Source organism: Leopardus geoffroyi, chromosome A1 (assembly GCF_018350155.1).
Source record: "Leopardus geoffroyi isolate Oge1 chromosome A1, O.geoffroyi_Oge1_pat1.0, whole genome shotgun sequence".
Classification (NCBI taxonomy): domain Eukaryota; kingdom Metazoa; phylum Chordata; class Mammalia; order Carnivora; family Felidae; genus Leopardus; species Leopardus geoffroyi.
This window is the reverse complement of record NC_059326.1, coordinates 171603546-171617240: the sequence shown is the minus strand read 5'-3', so window position 1 is coordinate 171617240 and position 13695 is coordinate 171603546. Positions and strand designations below refer to the sequence as shown.

The 13695-nt window shown below is 37.4% G+C and overlaps 1 protein-coding gene across 4 annotated transcripts in view; it reads left to right on the top strand.

The window, feature by feature from the left end:
* EPB41L4A (erythrocyte membrane protein band 4.1 like 4A) overlaps positions 1-13695 on the top strand; it is a 256036-nt gene that overhangs the window by 234763 nt on the left and 7578 nt on the right. For all 4 annotated transcript variants that reach the window (XM_045500766.1, XM_045500758.1, XM_045500748.1 and 1 more), the window contains one exon: positions 13064-13111. In XM_045500766.1, the coding sequence (XP_045356722.1) occupies positions 13064-13111 (48 nt within the window). The remainder of the gene's footprint in view (positions 1-13063; positions 13112-13695) is intronic.

The following is a 13695-nucleotide window of genomic DNA, read 5'->3' as shown; positions in this document are numbered from 1 at the left end:
TTTGGAGAAAATTCTTAACCATCCATTTATTTAAGTCTCTTAACAACTTTCAGCAGTGTTTCTTGGATTTCAGGACAGAGTTATTGCATTTATTTTGTTACATTTAACCCTAAATGTTTAATATTTTTAATGGTACTGAACTGTCCTTTAAAAAATGTTATTCTCCAATTGTTGGTTAGTAGATAGGAACACAAATTATTTTTTGATATTAATATTGTATCTTGCCATCCTGCAACCTTGTTAAATTGATTTCATATCTCCAGAAGCTTTTTTTTTTTAATTTCTTAGAATTTCCCACATTTACAGTCCCATTGTTTGTGACCAGGGACTACTTCCCTTTATTTCTATTTTTTTTCTTTTTATTTCTGTTTTTTCCTTAATGCACTTGCTAGATCTTCCATTTTAGTGTTGTATTACAATTTTGAAAAGAAGTGTTATGAAATGAGACCTCCTTGGCTTGTTCTTTTTCCTATAGAGGAAACATTCAATATGTTAAGTATGATGCTAGCTGTAAGACTGAGGAAGATCCATTCTGTTTCTAGTGTAAGAGGTTTTTTTTTTTATCATGAATGAATCTTGAATTTTGTTATAAGCTTTTTCTGCATCTGAGGTGACTGTATATGGGTTTTCTTCTTTATGCTGTTAGTGGGAGAATTACAGTGATTTTGCTTTGAATGATACATCCTTGCATTCCTGAGATAAGCCCTCAGGGTCATGATGTATTATCTTTTCTGTATATTGTGGGATTCTATTTGATACTATTTTGTTGAGAAACACTGGTCTATATTTTTCTTGTAGTAAGTATCTTTGTCAGGTTTCCGGCAATGGGGTTTTACTGGTCATTTAAAATAATTTGAGGGGCGCCTGGGTGGCGCAGTCGGTTAAGCGTCCGACTTCAGCCAGGTCACGATCTCGCGGTCCGTGAGTTCGAGCCCCGCGTCGGGCTCTGGGCTGATGGCTCAGAGCCTGGAGCCTGTTTCCGATTCTGTGTCTCCCTCTCTCTCTGCCCCTCCCCCGTTCATGCTCTGTCTCTCTCTGTCCCAAAAATAAATAAAAACGTTGAAAAAAAAATTTTTAAAAAAAATAATAATTTGGGAAGTGTTCCCTTTTTCTTCATTTTCTGAAAGAGTGAAGTAAAAAATTAACATTATTCCTTCCTTAAATATTTGATATAATTCACCAGTAAAACCATCTCTGTCTGGAATTTCCTTAGTGGAAAGTTTCAAATTATAAACTTGATTTCTTAAACAGATAGTGATAAATTGGGCTATTCAGGTTTTTTACTTGTTTTGTGTGAGTTTGAGTAATATATGTTTTAAAAGGAGTTTGTTCATTTTATCTAACTTGTCAAATCTTTTAGCAAAAACTTGTTCATAATAATACTTTAGTGTCTTTTTAACATCTGTTGTGATATACCTCTTTTATTCCTGATGTTGATTGTATTTCTCTTAATTTTTCCCTTAATCTATCTTTTCAGAGAACTTTGGGTTTTTCTTTGTTGTCTATTTCATTGATTTCCACTTTATTATTTCTTTCTGTTTATTTTGTCTTTTATTCTTTTTTCATCTTCTTAAGATGACAATGATTTTAAACCTTTTTTTTTTAATGTTTTTTATTACATTTGAGAGAGAGAGAGACAGCACGCAAGTGGTGGAGGGGCAGAGAGAGAGGGAGACACGGATTCTAAGTCGTCGGCACAGAGCCCTATGCCAGGTTTGAACTTGTGTGAACTGCAAGATCATGACCTGATCTGAAGTTGGCTGCTTAACCAACTGAGCCACCCAGGCATTCTGCAAACCATTCTCCTTTTTAAATATAAGTACAGAGTTGCAGATTTCCCTCCAACTATATGTCACATATTTTAATAAGTGTTTTCATTATCATGTAATTCAAAATAATTTTTAATTTCTCTTGTGATTTCTTTGATGGTGGACTTTTTTTAGTAGTGTGTTGATTAATTTCCAGATATTAGGGGGTTTTCTAGATATCTCATTAGTATTGATTTTTTTATGTTTATTTTTGAGAGAGAGAGAGAAAGAGAGAGAGAGAGACGGGGGAGGGGCAGAGAGAGAGGGGGACAGAGTATCTGAAGTGGGCTTTGTGCTGACAGCAGAGAGTCCGACGTGGGGCTCAAACTCATAGGCTGTGAGATCATGACCTGAGCCAAAGTTGGAAGCTTAACCGACTGAGCCACCCAGGTTGTGCCTATTATTGATATCTAATTTAATTCCATTGTGATAAAATAATCTGTAAGATTTTAATCCCTTGAAATTTATTGAGACTTGTTTTATGACCTAGCATATGATGATGAATGATCTGATGGACTTGGGAAGAATGAGTATTCTCAGTCATTGGGTGTAGTCTATAAATGTCAAGTATATCTAGTTAGCTGATGGTGTTCTGATGGCCTCTGTCTTTTCCAGTCATTGAGTGAGAGGGATGTTAAAATTTCCAAAGATGATTATGAATTTATCTGTTTTAGTTCTGTCAGGTTTTTTAAAGTCTTTTTATTTATTTTGAGAGAGAGAGACAGAGAGAGAAAGAGAGAGAGAGAGGGAGAACCCAATTGGGGGAGGGGCAGAGGGAGAGGGAGAGAGAGAATGCCAAGCAGGCTTTGCATTGTCAGTGTCGATGCAGGGCTCAATCTCACCCAACCACGAGATCATGACCCCAGCCAAAATAAAGAGTAGGAAGGTTAACTGACTGAGCCACCCAAGTACCCCAGTTCTGTCAGTTTTTGCTTAAAGTTATTTTGAAGCTCTGGTATATTTGCAATTATTTTTTGTCTTCCTGAGGAATTGACTGTTTTATTATAGTGAAATGTTTTCTTTTTGCTGGTAATATTCTTTTCCCTATGTCTACTACACACACAGGCACACAAACTCTTATGTGTGTATATATATAACCATTACAAATCTTTTTCATGCTCACTGTTTGAATGTTATGTACTTGTAATTCTTTTATTTTAAGCCAAAGTATGTCTTTTTTTTTTTTTTTTTTTTTTTTGAGAGAGAGAGAGAGACAGAGGGAGAGAGAGGATGCAGGAGCAGAGGATGGGCAGAGGGAGAGGGAGAGAAAATGTCGGGCAGGCTCCATGCCCCGTGCAGAGTTCCTCACGCTCAATCTCATGCCTGTGAGATCATGATCTGAGCCTCAATCAGGAGTTGGTGGCTTAACTAACTGAGCCACCAGGCACCACCAAAGTATGTCTCTATATTTAGAGTCCATCTTTTGATTACTTGTAGACAGCAAATGGTCTTTTTTTTTTTAAATCAAGTCTGACCATCTCTACCTTTTAAATTGAATGTTAGTATGTTTACAATTCATATAATTATTAATACATTAATAGCCTCCTATCTTGCTCTTTTTCCTATTTATCTTTTTTGTTGCTTTGTTCCTCCTTTCCTATTATATTTTGTGTTAAATGGATACTTTGGTTCTCCATTTTACTTTTAATTAACATCTTCCCTATACTTACTATTTTTTTCTTTAGTGGTTTCTCCATGGCTTACAGTATGGTTCTTTAATTTATCATAATGTGTTTAGGATTAATATCATAATATTTCATGTAAAATGCATGTAAAATTTTATGTAATATTTTACATAAAATTTAGAAAAATATAGCTCCATTTATTCCCTCTTTTTCCTTTGTGCTACTGGCATATAGTTTAACTTTGCATGTTAATAGCCCCATATTATAGTGTTATTATCTTGGCTTAAACAGTTTAGTTGTTTTTTAAAGAAATTAAGAAAAGAGGTGGGGGAAAGTTATAGTAATGTAGTAGGCAGAAAACAGTCCCCTAGATAGGTCCACATCTTAACCTCCATGACATGGAAGTATTTTATATTAGATGACAAAGGGAAATTAAGGTTGCAGGTAGAATTAAGATTGTTAATCAGTTGACCTTCTGCCAGGGATATTTTCCTGAGTTATCCAAATGGGCTCAAAGTAATCAGAAGGCTTCTTAAAAAGTGGAAGAAAAGACAGAAGAGGGAGTGAAAATTATTCAGTTTGAACTCAATCTGCTATAGTTGGCTTTAAAGATGGAGGAAGGGGCAATGAGCCAAAGAATGTGGGCAGCTTCTAAAGTTGGAAGAGGTAGGGGAATGGATTTTCTTCTAGAGCCTCCAGAAAGGAATGCATCCCTGTCACAGCTTGATTTTAGTCCAGTGAGACCTTGGTCAGATTTCTGATCTACAGAACTGTAAGATAAAAAATTTGTGTTGTTTTAGCATAAGAGACTCTTAAAAACTGAGAACAAACTAAGGGTTAATGGGGGGTGGGAGGGAGAGGGGGGTGGGTGATGGGTATTGAGGAGGGCACCTTTTGGGATGAGCACTGGGTGTTGTATGGAAACCAATTTGACAATAAATTTCATATTAAAAAAAATTTGTGTTGTTTTAAGCCATTAAATTTGTGGCAATTTTCTACAGCAGCAATAGAAAATGAATACAGTGGGGTGCCTGGGTGGCTCAGTCAGCTAAGCATCCAACTCTTGATTTCAGCTCAGGTCATGATCTCACAGTTTGTGGGCTCAAGCCACAAGCCCCACATCAGGCTCTGCACTGGTAGGGTGGAGCCTGCTTTGGATTCTCTCCCTCTCTCTCTGCCCCTCCCCAGCTTAGGCACATACACTCTCTTTTTCTCTCTCTCAAAGATAAATAAGCAAAAAAGAATGAATACAGTTACCCACATATTTACTATGACCAGTGTGTTTTATTTCTTCCTCTAGGTCTGACATTCCATTTTCCTTCCTTCAGCATTTCTTGTAGTACCAGTCTGCAGATGAGGAATTCTCTTCGTTTATGTGAAGATGTCTTTATCTTACCCTTGTTTGGAGCAGATGTTTTCACTAGCTATATGATTCTAAGTTGATAGTTTTTTCTTTCACACTTAAAGAGATTGTTCTGTTGTGTTCTGGTTGCTGTCATTTCTGATAAGTCTATCTTCATTCCATAGGCACTGTATGGAATTTGTCTTTTGTTTCACCAGCTACTTTTATGATTTTTTTTCATTATCTTTTCATTTGACTATGGTATAGCTAAATGCCATCTTTATATTTATTATTTATGTTTCTGTAATTTGATGTTTTTCACCAAATTTAGGAGACTTTTGGCCATTATATTTTCCAATTCTTTTTCCTGACCCATTCAGTCTTCTGTTTCATGGGTATCAAATTGTATATGTGCTAGACCATTTAATATTGTCCCAAAAGCAACTAAGGTTTTGTTCATTTATAAAATATTTTTTCCCCTTTAAATTTTGATTTCTGTTGACTTGTTTTCAGCTTAGTCAATTCTTTTCGCCCTGTGTTATCCAGTCTCCTCTTAAAGCTCTCTGACTTTTACTTTTGTTCTTCTAATAGTTTTCATTTCTCTGTTGAGATTTCCCATGTATTCATTTATTATGTCCATATTTACCTATAAGTTGTTATATACATATTTACAAGATGTTTTAAAGCTCTTGTTTATGAATTCCCACATTTAAAAATGTTTCTATTGATTACTTTTATTATTTTTAGATTATGATTATATTTATCTCTCTACATATATAATAATTTTTTATTGTATGCAGAAAATTTATTTTTTAAAGATTTTATTATTTTTTTTAAGTTTATTTATTTATTTTTAGAGAGAGAATGAGTGAGTAAGCAGGGGAGGGGCATGGAGAGAGAATCCCAAGCAGACATGGGTCTCAAACTCACAAACCATGAGATTGTGACCTGAGCCAAAACCAAGAATTGGACACTTAACTGCCTGAGGCACCCAGGTGCCCCTAAAGCTTTTATTTTTAAATAATCTCTACACCAACATGGAGCTCGAACCCATAACTCTAAGATCAAGAGTTGTATGCTGTACTGATTGAACCAGCCAGGCACCCCATATATGCTGAAAATTTTAGATGATGTCTAATTAGGAGGTCTGGATTATGCTGCCTTTCTTTAAAAAAAAATTTTTTTTAACGTTTATTCACTTTTTTTTTTGAGAGACAGAGACACAGCATGAGCAGGGGAGGGGCAGAGAGAGGGAGACACAGAATCTGAAGCAGGCTCCAGGCTCTGAGCTGTCAGCACATAGCCTGACGTGGAACTTGAACTCACAGACCATGAGATCATGACCTGAGCCGAAGTCAGACGCTTAACTAACCGAGCCACCCAGGCGCCCCTATGCTGTCTTTCTTTAAAGAGTCAAATTTTGTTCAGGCAGGTGGCTAAATTACTGGTGGCTACTTTCAATCTTACTTTTTATGCTTGGGTTTATGCTTTGGTAGTGTGGGACTTTTTAGACTTTTTCATTAGTTTAGGATGTGTTTTTTTACTTTAGGCTTCATCCCCATTCCTAAAGCTTGGCCTTTCTGGAGTCTTAATTGAAGCATACAGTGTTGAGCATGGCTTTTCCACAGCAACTGCATCAGAACTCTGTCTCCTACCACTTCACACTCTCTGGTGTCTCTGCTCGGCTCTCAGTCTTACAGCAGCTTCTCTCTGTTAGGCCACATATAGTCTTACCCCGCTTATGTAGAGATTAAGTGCAATGAATATACTCAGCCATCCTCTTAAGGAAAACCCCGTACAGACTTCTGAAGTCCCCTTTTTAATTTTATCCTGCATTGTAAATTCCAGCCTGATCAGTAGCTTCACGTTCTGATCTCTGCCTCCCCAGCCACGTGAGACTGTTGCCTCTTGAGCTCCACTTCCCTGTCCCATACTGGGAAAGTCCCCCCCAGAGAAAACTGAAGCAAATGAGGGGGCTTGCCTTGTGCTTCTCTTCTCTCAAACATCATAGGCTTATCTTGTCTGTTGCCCAATGTCTGAGAAACAGTTGCTTTGTATATTTTGTTTTATCTTATAGTCCTTGAGGAGGGAAGGGTCCCTCTGAAACCAGTTATTCCATTGTGTCCAGAAGCAGAGGTTCAGAATGCCCTTTTGAGGTAGAGATATGCCTTTAAACTCAGTATTGCTTTTATCAGATCAGCTGAAATCAGAAAAGAATCCAATGGTACTTTAAACTTAAAATATTATTTAAACTTTAATCTTAATCTTATTTACATGATAAAAATATCAGATCAGGTACAGGATTATCTCAGAAAAATGCAGTCGTAGGAGAGAACCCCATTAAGAGTTTGATGTGCATCTTTCTGGAATTTAGGTTTAAAGCAAACCATAAAAAAGATTTAGCAGGGGCGCCTGGGTGGCGCAGTCGGTTAAGCGTCCGACTTCAGCCAGGTCACGATCTCGCGGTCCGTGAGTTCGAGCCCCGCGTCGGGCTCTGGGCTGATGGCTCAGAGCCTGGAGCCTGTTTCCGATTCTGTGTCTCCCTCTCTCTCTGCCCCTCCCCCGTTCATGCTCTGTCTCTCTCTGTCCCAAAAATAAATAAACGTTGAAAAAAAAAAAAGATTTAGCAAATATTTGGGATGACTTTGTAACTGAACTTGGTTGATTAATTATATAGCTGATATGACCAAAATGCAGTTAAAGAAATTCCAAGTGAAAAAAAAAATCTATTTGAAGAGTAGTTCATTCAGAAGTTACTCTACCTCCTTGGTAAAAAGCAGACTGAGAAGGAGAAAGGACATAGGAAGAGCAACTGGAAAACCTCTGGGGTGGGCTAGGTGTAAGAGGTGGTTTTAGCTCAGAAATGAAGAGAAGTGGATGAAAACACATTTTGGAAGCAGTGCTGGCGGATTTGGGAGTGTGACAGGTATTTTGCATGAATTTGCAATCTGGGACTGATGGGTGGAGCGGGAAGTCATGAGGTTTTACTGAGGTGGGTGAGATGGGCTGGAGATGTGTGTGGAGAGAGTGTCAAGATTTTTGTTTTGTTAGGTTTGAGAAACCAAGTGTGTAATCAAATGGAAATGTCAAGTAGGCAACTGGATAAAACTGTTACAACTCTGTAAGAATGGAATACCTACCTTATATGGACAAACTGAGCTCTCTTTCATTTGAGCTATGACATTAAAAACCTGAGGTTTGTTGACAACTAAGAAAGTTATTTGCTGGGTGCCATTGTCAGACCTCTGCTTTCTGGGCCTCCCCAATGTTAGCTTACTGCCTAATCTCCATGAACTCCCAGTGTCATCTCTACAAACAGATAATACCATTTTCATATTACTGAAAATTCAAGTCCTATAGGACAAGTACCTGTGATATCATACTTGGGATTACAGTTACTATAATAAGTTCTCTAGGTCTTGGGCAATCTCTAGAAATGCTGTAAGGTACTGATTTTTTCCCCTTGAGATAAAGAGGAGGTGAGATGTGAAGAGAGCGGGGTGGGGCCAACTCAAATGAAGATTATAATTTGGTTCTGTGCAAATTTAGGAACCACTACTGCTTTTTTTTAAATGTTTTTTTTTTTTAATTAAAAAAATTTTTTTTTTTAATTTTAGAGAGAGAGAGACAGGGAGAAGGGGAGAGGGAGAGAGAGAGAATCTTAGGCATGCCCTAGGCTCAGTGCAGAGCCCAGCCCAACGTCGGGCTTGATCCCACGACCCTGGGATAATGACCTGAGCCAAAACCAAGAATCAGATGCTCAACTGACTGAACCACTCAGGCACCCCAAGAATCGCTACTGCTTTTTAAAAAAATGGTAACATGACTAGAGCGGGATCTGAGAAAGTAATTAAAATTGTTCTTCACATATAATTAACATTTCAGATATACAGTAAACCACTTAACTGTCAATTACTCCCATATTCTTAATTCCTACTACCGCGTCAATAAATTGCTATATGGACATATATTCACTGAGGGTTTAGAATGCTATGATACATCATTCACATGATTCATTCATTTTATTTTTCAAATTTACAATAAAAAGCTAGAAAATTTTATGTATTATAAATGCCAGAGACATACAATAGTATAAAATACAAACCCCCTCTCTCCTAAAACACATTAAGCTAAAATATCATTGGATCTCATCTAGGAAAATGTTGAGAAGTACAGTTCTTTCTAATACATTTTGAAGCTGCATTGCCATGACATTCTTGTTTACTTATCATTAGAAACTTTTGGTGAAAATGCTTTTCTGTATTAGTAAAACTTTACTCATTGGTATATTTGGAAGAGGCAATGAAGCTGAAACAATAGTTCTCATAGGTTCAACTTGTGTGTGTGAGGAGGCTCATGCTCCCTCTGGTGGTGGTAAGGTCTCACTATTTTTATTCAAAAATAATTGATGCGAAGATGGGATTGTCAGGGTGAAGTGATGTTCCCATTCAAGACAAAACAGAAGTCTGATTCCTCAGAGATTTAGCATGTAGGTTCTGGAAGTGACTCCTTGAATGATCTTCAGTAGCCAGGTTGCTGAGCCCTGTGGCTTCCTAATCCTTCTTTAAATCTGACAGAGGGAGGGAAGGAGTGGAAGATTAAGCTTTCTCTTAATCATGTCTATTCTGACCACTCAGGAATATGATGAGGAATCAATGAGATATTTGTTAAGGGCTTTGAATTTTTAAAATAAAGATGTTTTATAAACTTACAGTTTTCTTAGTAACATTTTCAAGTCTAAATTTCCTTTTAGAACAGCGTTCAGTGGTAAGGTCACAAAAACATGAAGTCAAATGCTACCTCATTTATTTTTTAGTTTATTATAGTACATAAAAATATAGTGTATTGTATCCCATAGTATAACATATAGTGTTTTCTAGTTAATATAATTGTAACGTTAGGGAGATGTAAAAGACTATATGCAGTGATGGGGTTTAAACACTGTAGATTTAACAAGTGTTGTTCTTAGAGTTTTGGAAGAAAGGAGATGATGATTCTAAATGATGTCTCATCAAAGCTAATTTCTCTGAAAAATGAATATTTATATTGGGCTATTGGTATCAGGTGTAGATGAGGGATGTTTTGTTTTTGAAAAATATGGGACTAATATTGAACTTCATGTGTATTATATATATATGCTCTATTTCCTTAGGAACTTATTTGGAGAGTTCAAATAAAACATCTGCATAATTAAGAGCCCTTTAATTAAGAAAAATGGCTGTCAAAATCCCACAGCTTTCTAAATTCACAAAATGATGTTGAGCTGCAGATCATGAAATCATCCTAAATTATTGATTAAATGTGTGCAGATGTAAGCATAAGAATAATACATTCCTCATTAGCATGTTGCCTGTATTTACATTTGTTAAATCACAGGTGGTCTAGCAATTGGAGGAAATTGTTTTTTTTTGTTTTTGTTTTTGTTTTTGTGTTTTTGTTTTTAGCTTTGGAACTTCTCCCTGACATAAAGCTGCTTGAAACTGCTGGGCATTTCAGAACTCAGTAACTTAAACATGACAATCGTAGATGCTTATTATAGATGCTATAGAACTTAAACATCTAGACTAAATTCCTGAATCTTTTAGGACCAGTATTTATGGCTCCAAGGACTAATGTTCCCATTTGGGTTAAGGTAACATTTCTGCTAATTCTTACAAGATGGGAATAAAAGGTATTGCCTGTGGAATTGCAACAATAGTAATTTTTTAAACCATGGAAATATTTTTATGTTTTTCTTTTTTGATACCTAAAGTTAGAAATTCTCTTGACCATGACAGTGTGGAGCCAGCTTGGGATTCTGTCTCCCTCTCTCTCTGCCCCTCCCCTGCTTGTGCTCTCTCTCTCTCAAAAATAAATAAACTTAAAAAAAATTCTCTTCACTAAAAATAAATCAGAAAAGATAGGTAAGTATGAATAATAAAATTACCTGCAATTCCAGCACTCAGAAATATCCAGTTATCAAGTGTTTTGTATGTTGCTTATATTCATCATCTCTCTCTCACTAGCCTGATATGGTGGTCATGGGGGACAGGCACATCCTACTTGCCCCTCATTGATTTTCTTATTCTCCCTTCCTCTTTCCTCAAAGCACTCGGTTTTGAATCTCAGGCCATCAAATTATACCACTCCTTGTGTATGCGTCCCTTACCTCATTATTTGAAGATTTAGTTCCTGCTTTGCTATTATTCTCTCCGACACTGTGTCAGTAATCACATAATGGATCTCTACAGTGACCTGGCCTCACAGTTCCTCCACCCAACCATAACTACTTTACTTTCAGGTCAAACCTTTGACCAGTTATTTCCAGTTTCGGGCAGTTTTGCGCCCCATGGGACATTTGGCAATGCCTGGAGACATTTTTGCTTGTCACAGTGGGGAGGTATTACTGACATCATGGGCAGAGACCATAGGGCTACTAATCATCCTACAACACATAGGACAGCCCTCTACAGCAAAGAATTATTTGACCCAGAATGTCAATAGTGTTGAGGTTGAGAAACCCTCTTCAACTCAAAGATAGCCTTACTATTGCACCTTCAGAGATAAGAATGATTTTCAATAGAATGGCTTCCTAACCTACATATTCTGTAATACTTAAGACTATTGGGTGACCCTCTCTGACAATTAGATGCTGATGTATAGGTAAAGCAGAACCATCTTTTCTCTGGGAATAGTATAAATAGCTTAGTGCTTTTTAGTATTAGCACCTTCTCTGGAAGTATCATTTAAAATATTGTCTAGTGAATCACACCAGCCAAACATAGGAAAGGCAGATTCCTTACAGAAAATCCTTCCAAAGAAGCATTTCTTAAGACTTAAAAAAAAAAGTGTATAGGGGCATCTGGGTGGCTCAGTGACTCTTGATTTTGGCTCAGGTCACAATCTCATGGTTCATGGGATCGAGCCCTGCATCAGGCTCTGTGCTGACAGTGTAGAGCCTGCTTTGGATTATCTCCTTCCTCTCTCCCTGCCCCTCCCCTCTCTCTGTCTCTCATGCTCTGTCTCTCAAAATAAACTTTAAAAAAAATTTTTTAAGCATATAATTTTATTATATAACAAAATCAACATTTAACAATATCACATTTTTACATTTGAGACCAAGGCTTCATCCCCTCCCCTTATCTTCCATGTTTTGACTCCTTTTGAATTGGTTAAAAGGCCTTTACAGATTTTTTTTCCATAAAGGAAAAAGCCACTTAGTCAATTTAATTGCTAGAAAGTAGCTTATTGTATTCTGTGGTCTCAGAAAGTCCTACCAGAATGCCTCAGTGGTGCCTTATTACTGAGAAAAATGAAAACAATGATAATATCATATGTTGAAAGTGATATTGAGCCCAAAAATGCTGATACAGATTATGAACATAAAATTCCACAGGACAGAGTATTGCTGTGGCTTTGCGTAGCACCAGGCCTTTTAATTGTTAGGTTTTGCGTCCTTTCTTTGGGCCTTTATTAGGCCTTGGTTCTATCGAAAGGACTAATGAAAGCTTATCATTTTCTCACTAGGAAAAAAAATCATTCTGTGGCAACACTTGCAGTGATAATAGATTTCTAGTATTCATTGCTATTGTGGGGAGGGTGAACACATGGATAATGACTTGAAATTTCTCATTCTAGGAAATTAAAAGTAGTGGTATAATTTCTACTCGGGGATTTTTGGAGATTTGTGGGGTATATAGATTCAGATGGAGAAGGGCATACAGAGGTGACAGTATAAGCCACACATAGATCCCAGCATTTCTGGGCCCATGCTCTGGCCCAGAAACACAACATTAGATGTAGTATGAAAGGTAGGTAGGTCACTGGCACAGTGTGCCAGCCTGGGCTGTCCCACCATTCCCTTTTCCCTGTGGTTGCTGCTTCTACTAGGTAATCACAGATCATGTTGGGAATCTTTCCTATTAATAGAATCAGGATGAGTTCTTTGCCTTTACTTAGAAATAGCCAGAAGGACCAGAAACAGAAGCCCTGAATCATCTTCACTGTAAAATCACCAGTGGAGGGTGTGTGGATTTGCTCTTCAAGTTCTAGGCTCTTTCATCAGATAAAGCCTTGGCTGTGGCTGGGTTTTACGTGATTTTTTTCAGTAGTACTAGCAGATAAATTATCTTGTATCTTTATGCTATCCCACATTGGCTCTCCCTGCCCAGTCTTTCCTTGTCTGGTCCCAGCTGGCAAATAAGAACTTCACAGTCTGAAAACTATTAATGTAGCTCGGCTAAAGTTAGCTGTTAGATTTTTCAATGAAGCATGTTTGCAGAGATGAGTGGTGTTTTTTCTATTTATAGGAGGAGCCCTGATATCCAAGCAAAAGAAGAGTTATGGAAGCATATTCAGTAAGTACTGATTTTTTTCTTCCTCTTCTTGTTTCAAAACCCATGTAGTGTTAAGGCGTTTACGAGGGAGACCACTGACACCGAGAGGCAGCCTCTGGCTGAAGCCTGTCACATAGTCTTTCTTCATTGCCATCATTATGTGGAACATGGGACTCACAGCGGTGGTGCCTTCCCGTGCCAGCAGCCCCTCTACAGGTAGCCCTGACATCTTCTCTCTTAAGGCCAGTTAGCCTCACCTGTAAATGGCCTCAGGACAATGTTTTACAAATAAATACCAGGGAAAACAGATTCAGAAGGAAAAAAGATACTACAGGGGAGAGAAGCAGATCTTTTGTAAAGAAATGATGGATGGAGAGTCGTCTACATTCCAGTTATAGAAAAACTGGAAAAAAGGTAGAAGAGCCACAGAAAAGGTTTTTCCCCCCATTTTTCCTTGAATACATACTAGGTTTTTAATCTTTGCTCCTGGCTTATATTTCTCTTAGTTTTACTAATACTGTGTTTGGGGATAAGGTTAGGAAGGAAAAACTCACCTGCCAGTTGTATTTCTATCAGCTTCATAAATTTAATTTTCTTGCTCATTC